The 9,977-nt window shown below is 33.3% G+C and overlaps 1 protein-coding gene across 1 annotated transcript; it reads left to right on the top strand.

The window, feature by feature from the left end:
* Positions 1 to 4,286: 4,286 nt before the first annotated feature.
* Positions 4,287 to 7,898, top strand: LOC148302741 (chymotrypsin-2-like). Its single transcript, XM_088271079.1, has 5 exons — positions 4,287 to 4,397; positions 5,063 to 5,228; positions 5,925 to 6,171; positions 6,655 to 6,801; positions 7,604 to 7,898. The coding sequence occupies exons 1-5, from the start codon at positions 4,346 to 4,348 to the stop codon at positions 7,742 to 7,744; spliced, it is 753 nt and encodes a 250-aa protein (XP_088127205.1). The 5' UTR covers positions 4,287 to 4,345; the 3' UTR covers positions 7,745 to 7,898.
* Positions 7,899 to 9,977: the final 2,079 nt, after the last annotated feature.

Below are 9,977 nucleotides of genomic sequence, written 5' to 3'. Positions count from 1 at the left end.
AGGATTTTCTCGCTACGATATGCGTATTATGTACAATAGTTGGCTTTCCGCTGTGGAAACTAATCTTGGTGATATAATAATAAAAAATATATAAATAATGAGTATGGCCTATTTATATAGCTCCATTTTTGTGGAAAATTGCCTCCAGGTCGCTTTACAATTTACAGTAATTATGTAATAATAATGGAATGTAATTAAATATGAGTATTTTAATGTTTTTTAGTATTTAAATGTCTTAGAAATTAATATACCCTGATAATGACAAGGTTCTTGTCGAAACCGGTTGGTTAAAGTGTACTAATAATAAATAATAAAAAAAGTGGTTCAAACAAAGTTATCATGTACTTTAGATCGCAATAATTACAGTAATTGTGTACTTTAGATCACAATAATTACAGTAATTATGACAGTAATTATTAATTATTATTATCGATAAAATAAAGAAAGGTGTGTTGACGTGGTTTGGACACGTGAAACGAATGAGTGAGGAAAGAACGGCAAAACAAATTTATGAGTCGAATGTAGTTGGAAAAGGGAGCAGAGAAAGACCGACAAAAACTTTGTGCAAGATCAGGTATATCGAATAATTAAGTATCGTGCCTGCCATCTATACATTTAAAAACAAAGTTGTCAAGTTATTACAGACTCAAACCTAATATGTATACGTCAAATAGATGGGACCTGCATCGTTTAGCCCTAACCAAAAGCTTATTGGATTCTTCAATAGATGGCTCTGTGCGTAAATAACAAGACGAGTCGCTTGATCATGACAATTTTTTCTCACATTTCGTCTGCTTCTTTTATCAACCACATTCCCAAAAATTAACAGTTCTGTAAGAATCAATTGGAATAAAATAACAACTATGTAATTTTTTCCACATAAATTTTATTTGACCAGCAACCGGATTTAGTTGTAACCGACCTCTGTTGTGCCCGTTGCAATGAAACCCGGTTGCTGGTCATATAAAATTCATGTGGAAAAAATTACCTAGTTGTTATTTTATTCTATAAAATGCAGTTCCACCAAAAAATGTTAGTACAAAACTTAAATCAAAGAATTATTTGGTATTGTATTTTGGTATTGTAAAGCCATTTTGGTATCTCGAAGATGAACTTTTCTTTGGATTCAACTATTTTTCACCCTTAAATTAACATAACATAACATAAAATGTATCCATTTAAATACGTTTATTTAAATCACAATTTTAAACATTTTTTTTGCAGAGACTACCTTATGTGTCTTGTCGGTGGAGTTCTTTTTTAATACATTTTTCATTGTTTTCAACTATTTTAACCTTATATATAATATACACCCAAAAAAGAGAGAAAAATTTAGAATATAAACATTTTACAATTGTCATAAAATTAACTCTTGATTATTCACCCATTCTTTTATTTTGCCTTTATTCCATATTTTATTTTGACCTCTAACATCCGTCGGCAAAAAATTGAAAATGTTCGGAACGATATATTGCAGTGTTCGACTCCATATTTATTGTTAATAAGAATTAAGATAAATATTTCAGGAATTGCTGTGTTTTTTTTAAATGGTTTCTACTTTTGGGGCTTGATTTTGAAAATGTAAATTCTTAAATTTTTATATAGTTTTAGTATTATGGAAATTGATTTATCGTCAGCATCTCGCCACTGTTCACGATATATTGAACGCAGTGGACGAGTTAGTGATACAAAGCACTTTACTGATTTGCAGATTAATTGATTCATTAATGGATTGATTTTTTAAAAATTAAGTGATTCATTCAAAGATTGATTCGTGGATAAAATTTTTAAGAATAAAAAAATAGGTCACTTGTTTTATTTTACGTAAAAATAATCTTTAATTTTTTTTTTACCGAATTCCTTTTCTTTCCAAGCGGTCAGTATGAAAGGAATGACCTCTTTAATTGAAAATTGCACTCTCTGATGAAACTCCTAAAACAGACTTAAAAAAATATCTATTTTTATAAAAAAAATTATATGTTTTTAAATATTTGTGTTCAAATCTTTCAATTTCATACTATTTCTGTGAGCCTTAGCGGCTCATTATTAGAAATAGGTATCAAATTGTGGTAGAGTGGGTTCGAACCGAGAAAACGAGTTCGAACGAGTCCGCGACGCTAATCACGGGACCACAACCCGACACATCTTAACATAGATGAAGAAGAATATGGAGGTCTGGGCATTTACGGGTCTAACGACCGTCATAGGCCGGTTTAAGTAATTACTATACACGCGTGTAACATTCGCGAATTTTACCCATGATTGATTGATAAACACACCACTCAAATTCTTGAAACATCAATGTTTATTGTTTAAATTTAAAACATACTACTTGAATCACTAGAATTCCTCTAGAGACATCTATGGTGGGATTAAGGAAGCTGTTAATGGAGCAGGAACTCATTATTTATTATTTTGTATATTAAAAGCTATCACTTAACTTTGTGGTATGGTAATAAAACACTTTCCTTACCATACATTTTTTACTTTTCTATAACTTTGTGGTATGGTAATAAAACACTTTCCTTACCATACATTTTTTACTTTTCTATAAATTTGTGGTATAGTAATAAAACACTTTCCTTACCATACATTATTTACTTTTCTTAATACCAAAGTATTACACAAAGTAAACAATGGATGGTAAGGAGAGTGTTTCAATATTCATTCACTATTTGAGATCCGAATCCTAGATTATAATCACATACATGAAAAACGCTAGAAAATAAACTTTAATTTTTTTTTAAATTTAGCTAATCACACTCAGATTGATTGAATTCGTGTTTAAAAAAAAATATTTATGTACATGCACTATCTGCCCTCTGACTTCAAAGCAGCGGATAAGATTCAAACATTGATCAGTGCATTAGCCTGTTATAAGATGTTTGTAAAAAAATGCTTCTTATCTTCTTATCAATAAGCCCGCAATGTTTTGAAAATATATTTCATACAATTTTTAAAAACATTTTTATGAAAATATATTTCATACAAATTTTTAAAATCGTTTTTGACATCTCATCATAGATGAAAAAGAATGTGGAATTTCATTAATTGATTCGGCAGTCACTATGTGGTAAAATCTATACATTTTCAATTAAAGTTTTACTCTCAACATTTTGAGAGTGTTCACAAAATCGGGATTATCTTTGGAGATACAGGAGTTATTTTCATATTATTTTTTGACATCTCATCAAAGATGAAGAAGAATATGGATGTCTGGGCATTTACGGGGCTGACGACCGTCATAGGCGGGTTTAAGTGATCACTTTACATACGTGTAACATTCACCAATTCTACCCATTATTGACAATTACACTACACAATTGAATTGAGAATTGAGTAGTGTGGTTGTCAAAAACGGGTAGAATTGGTGGATGTTACACGTGTGTAAAGTGATCACTTAAACCAGCCTATGACGGTCGTCAGCCCCGTAAATGCCCAGACTTCCATATTCTTCTTCATCTTTGATGAGATGTCAAAAAATAAAGTTTTACTCGGTAAATACCACTATTTACCAAGTAAAACTTAAATAAAAAAATAAGATAGAGGTCTGGGCACTGAAATAGCTTACGACCGTCATAGGCTTGGGTTAAATGTTCACCTTACACACGTGTAACATTCACCAATTCTACCCATGCCATGATTGAAAACCACACCACTCAAATTCTTGGGAATTCTAGATATATTGATTTATCTCGACTCACAGTTCTTGAACTCGATAGACTTCACGAGAGACATCTATTGTGGGACAAGGCAAGCTTTTTATTAAGCAGAAACTCTTTCATTTGTAAGTGAGGTCTGAATCCTGAATTATACTTAAACGAGCCTTTGACGGTCGTAAATAAATGCCCAGACTTCCATATTCTTCTTCATCTATGTTGAGATGTCAAAAAATAATATGAAAAATATATCCCAATTGAAGATAATCCAGATTTGTGAACAAGTATTTAGACATACTTTAAACGTTGTATACATACATAATTTAATGTCTACAAAGGGTCATTTGTATTATAGATTAAATATGGTGACATTGGAATAGCGATTTACTTCAGTTTTTTGTAACCTTAACACAAAGAATCGTCAAATGTAAGTATAATATTTAATTAACCTTTTTAAAAAAAATCATTAAGAAGTTATCGAACTCAGAGAAAAATTCGCAATCAGACGAACAAATTGGATGCGTTATCGGTCACAACCGAAAAAAATATTTTTCTTTGTGCGTTGATCTTGAAATTTTGATTAAATTAGTATAAAAAGGAATACTGAGTTTCCAAAAAATCAAACGAGTTTCGAAATCCACTCAAGTTGTGAGAAATTTAATATTATAAACAAACACTCTATCAAGATGATGAAAATAACTATTGGATTCCTTTGTGTGATCTTGGCTCATTGCAGTGGTAAGCTGAAAAATTCTTGTATACTAATAATACAAAAAAAGTATCATGGTTTGCTCCATAAGTACTCTAAAAAATAATTTAAATTAAATAACTAAACTCAAAACTTTTTTGCTGTTGGTAAATATTTTTTTGATACATTAATTTCAACAGTAAATGTGTTACTACATATACTTTAAAACCATTTCCCAAGTAAAAATTATCATTCTTTTTTTGTTTTGTCTCAGTGTACTTACCTTATTTTTTAAAACCAAAGTAGGAAAAAGTATTGACTTCCGACAAGGAAAAATAATCAGAGACTTTATTTCTTCTCTTCTCTGTCTTATTCCTCAATACTGAAGGTTATGACCCTTGTGGAAGCAATGACTCTTCTCCAGTTATCCCTTGACTGCGTTGCACGTAGCGCTCCAACTACTGAGGTGCCTGCTGCTGCTTTAATTTGATCGGTCCATCGTGTGGGGATCTTTCACTCCCTCTCTTCCCATCTAGGTTACCGATCACAACCAGTCATTCTAGGCAATCCTCATTACTATACGCAACGTGTTCAAAGAACTGGAGAATCCTTCATGTACAGACATTGGCCAGAGTCAGGCCATCCAAGTTTATATATCCTTTTAACTAGATTGACACAGTCAATATCTCTAATTGATGATTGTCTTGTTTATCAGGAGCACCGAGTAGTGATGACGGGAGCTGGAGAGTGGTAGGTGGATCAGATGCTGCAAAAGGAGCTGCTCCGTATCAAATAGTCCTCAGGGTATCGAATGCTTTCGCTTGCTCTGGATCCATCATTAGCAAGAGGACGGTTCTGACTGCTGCTCACTGCGTTATTGGGTGAGATGATAAGCAATACCATTCGATAGTTCTCGTGAAGATATCTGTTGTGTACTAAGGTGGTGGAAGATGATCAGACATGGCCCGCTAGTACTTTGACTTTGGTTTATTTTAAATAAGTTTTACTAAGTAGGTCTAAGTGAGTGACTGGTTTCTAGGAGAGACAAATCCAAAATGGGGTTGCCAGACTCGCAGGTATCTACACAGTTGCGGCTATGTTGTTGTTATCAATGTGTCACCAACATACCCTCATTTCTCACTGTATCAAAAAAGAAACGTTTATTCCCAAGCCCTCTTATATAATCAATGGTGTTCTCTCAAATACTCGTATATAATTCAGTACTACATATTTATTTAGAAGATAAACTTATTTTTTCAACACATAAACGGTGTTTTAAGAAAAAAAATCAATGATGTTAAATGTTACCTGGGTTTAAAGAAAATTAAGTTACAGGCTATTTATTATCCCGCCTTGATATTTGGATCACAATTGGGGTATGGTGATAGAATCTTTATTTTCCATATAGCTCTATTGGTAATAGTTAAGAAACATTCTATGATATTGCTTTCTAAGACGATTACTTTAATAAAATACTTTTTTTTGTTTTCGTTGTGGCTTCTTTAGGAGTAGGTGCTATTCCCTCATCAGATTTTCACCCAAACTCATACATGTTTCACCGTTCGTTTTTTTTCTAGCCTGAAACCATCTGACCTTACTGTAACTGCAGGAACAAATTTGCTGAACTCTGGTGGTGTAGTTTACGAAGCAGAAAGCTTTATACATCACGCAGACTACGATGCATGGAGGATCGTTAATGACGTTGCAGTCATCATAGTTAAGGGAGAAATTCAATTCAACGATCTGGTATCCAGTATTTCTCTTGGATTAAATGAAGTAGGAGCCGATGCTGATGTTAACCTTACCGGGTGGGGACGCACAAGCGTAAGTTCTGCGTTTAATTTTTCCTATCACAACTTACTAATTGGATTTGAAGGAGTGCTGTGAATATTTCTAGCCAACTGGTTTTTTCGAACACATCGGTAGATTTAGATGTAAACTATATATATACTTTTAACCTTTTTGGTGCTTAGAAGACAAATGACATACCAATAACTGTATTTGTCAAATACATCATGACATTCTTAACACATTGTTTGCGGGAAACGCATAAAAGCGTCTTTTGCAACACGTTGGAAGAAAGCGTGAGACGTTTATAAGCGTTCTATTTGCTTACTTTTGAGATGCCAAAAAACATTGTTCAGATCTAAACTAGATTCGCAATTACTTGTGATTAGTATACGACCCTGATTTGTTAACTAAAAAGGGTCAGAGTTGATGAAAAACCACCCGACAACAATGTGTTAATAGGGTACGTGAACTAACATCATTGTGGGTAGCAAAATAATGTTTTTGTTGAATTTTCAGTACCCAGGAGACGTTGCAGAAAATCTTCAGACACTTCCTCTGAAAACAATTTCTTTTGAACAGTGCAAGGATATGTGGAGCATTGGAAATCCTGTTGTGGAATCACAAATTTGTACTCTCACCAAACGAGGAGAGGGAGCTTGTCACGTATGTATCAAAAACGTGCTTTATTAAAAATTATTTGGAATGGTAATCTAACATATAGTATGTTACTCCATCATATGATACATTTTAAATATCATATTATGGACTACCACACAAATTTTAGAAATACTTGTTCATGCTTGTTTTGCTTGGGAACATTTTTTACTTTATTATATATAAGTATGTGTATTTTTCGAGGTTTGGTTTTTAAACTAGAAACATTGTTTCTACAGACTGTCAATTTGACAGTTGAAAGTTGATTTGTAGGCAGTACGTTTTGCCCTTTCACCATGAATATACTGAATGACTATTATGCGCGTCGTAGGTTCGTGAATTGGCTGAAAACAATATTCGGGTTGATCTTATTTTTCAACGGAAAATTTTATACACCGATGAGGCACATTTTTCGTTTAATGGCTATGTCAATAAGCAAAATTGCTGAATTAGGAGTAAAAAAAACCCAGAAGCCTTTGTCGAGACGTCTTTACATCCATTAAAAGTCTCTGTTTGGCGTGCTTAATAGGCAGCTGGAATCATTGGCTCATATTGATTTTAAGACGATGCCAGCCAGAATGTTACGGTCTACTGACTTCTACTATTACTGACTACTTCGTACCTCAGTTGAATGGCATTGATAGGACAGAGCTATGGTTTCAACAAGATGGCGCAACATGCAACACGGCGGGTGCCACCATTAATGTATTGCGGGAAATTCGAATTTGTATCTTTACCTCTAAAAAAACACCTTTTAATATCATTAATGGTTTATTTTTGGATAGCTAACATTTTTGTTTTGTTTTTGCAGGGAGATTCAGGTGGTCCATTGGTGCATGACAACAAGTTAGTGGGAATCGTATCCTGGGGCAACCCTTGTGCCAACGCCATGCCGGACGTGTATTCCAGGGTTAGTTCGTTCGCTGACTGGATCCAAAGGAACATGGTTTGATTCCGACTTGCCCACAATTGTACCAGTTTCACCAATGATATTATTTACCTAGTTGATAAGTAACCACATTGTTATTTCAAGAACTTACTAGTTTATATTTCATTGAATTCTTAATTTTTAAAAATGTTTATGATTGAATAAAGTTTTAATGTTTTAATTTTTTTATAATTTGCTCATCACAAACTACCCCACATACATGTTATGATCAACGAAAGCTAAACTGGCAGTATAATGTATGAAAGCGAAGCATCGGGTTGGCAAAAGAAGGAAAAAAAGACTAAATGCAGTCGAAATGCGATCCCTGCGATGAATACGCGGCAAAACAACATATGATACATGGTCGAATGGTGAATTAATGAATGCATGGCTGAAATAAGTGTGTTTTGATAGTTTGGACGTGTGGAATGAATGAGTGAGGAAAGAACGGAATAGGTAATTTATGAGTCGAAAGTAGTTGGAAAAAGAAGCAAACGAACACTGAGAAAAAAATAATGCTTTCACGTTAATTGTTATATAAAAATTGTTCATTTAAAAAAAAAACTTGTGATTAAATAAAGTTTTTTTGGTGTAAAAAAATGTATAATTAGCATATCGAAAATTCCCCTGTCAAGATTTAAGTCTAGATTGAATGAATGAATATTCTCTCAACTACATTTTAAGTGCGTCCAAATACTTGTTCACAAATCTGGACAATCTACAATCAGGAATTACTTGTATATTACAATACTTTCATTATTTAATAAAAAAACTTTTGATTGGAAATAATCCGACTTTGTGAACAAGTATTCGGACACACACAAAATTTTATAAATAAATTAATTGGTCAAATTATAGTCAAAATAATAAAAATGAAAATGATATTTTCTGGCGTTTCTCGTGTATGTGATTATAATCTAAAAATAGTATTAAAAATAACTCCTATAATTGGGGATAATCCAGATTTGTGAACAAGTATTTGGACACATTCAAAATGTTGTAAATAATGCATTAGCTTATATATTAGGGTACCTTTTAGCTAGATATTTGAGGTTGGTCCTGTATATAGGAATGTGAAACAATCTATGCCGACGCTGTCTTAGGTAATTATCGGGAACATACAGACCAATGCTCCGGATAATTTAAGGATTATCGATCATACCGCGCAACAATCGATAAAAATGCCTAATCAAATATATAATACATTCCTTGTAGTCTTATTAAGTAGCTCTACCCGGCCACGCATCGCTATTGCTCACTCTAGTTAAATGGAAAAGAAAGCAAATACATAAATTTATTAAGCATAAATTTACAATAAAGCGTGTCCAATTACTTGTTCACAAATCTGGATTATCTCCGATTGGGAGTTATTTTTATATTATTTTTTGACATATCGACATAGATGAAGAGGAATATGGAAGTCTGGACATTTGCGGGGATTACAACCGTCATAGGGCTGATATTTTATTTATTGTTTCGGCATTAACTTTGTGGTAAGACATGTTACAATGATTAAAGAAAACACTTCGTTTTTTACCACTTGAGTTTTATTATAGACTACATGTTTCAGAAGTTAAACTTCCATCATTCAGGTCTGTATAATAACTATACAGACCTGAATTATTATACAGACATTATTATATTATTATATTGTTTCATTGATTTATTCGGCTCTTTGGTCACTTTGCAATAACAATCAACTCAATTTATTTTCGACATCTCCACAGAGATGAAGAAGGAAATGGAAGTCTGCGTAATACAGGGCTTACGACCGTCATAGGTTTGGTTAAGTGATCACTTTACGCAATTCTACCCACCTCTCACCATTAAGAGTAAAGATCGCTATACCACTTTGTCTTTGCAAACATTAATTGCCTCTTCTACATTTATGCATCTTCTCATACATACTCACCGATTTTCGACTCGGCCGCCTTCAACTATTTGACATACTTGATCATGGCAAGTTTTCCTCAGTCTTCCTTTGTCTCTTTTCAACGACTTTCGCCTCATAAATTAGCCATCCCGTTCTTTCTTCATTCATTCGTTCCACACGCCAAAACCATCAAGACAAACCTATCTTAATTTTATCGATAATGCTTATTTCAGCCTTCCATTCATTAATTATTTCACCATTCAACCATGTGTCATTCATCGTTTTACCGCACATTCATCTGAGGGATCACATTTCGACTGCATTTAGTCTAATCTCCCAGTTATGTTTTCGTTGATCGTAACATGCGTGTGGGGTGATGAGCAA

This window comes from Brachycentrus maculatus, unplaced genomic scaffold (genome assembly GCF_059751285.1).
Source record: "Brachycentrus maculatus isolate JH-2025_06_01 unplaced genomic scaffold, ASM5975128v1 h1tg000419l, whole genome shotgun sequence".
NCBI lineage: Eukaryota > Metazoa > Arthropoda > Insecta > Trichoptera > Brachycentridae > Brachycentrus > Brachycentrus maculatus.
This window is presented reverse-complemented; position numbering and strand designations above follow the sequence as displayed.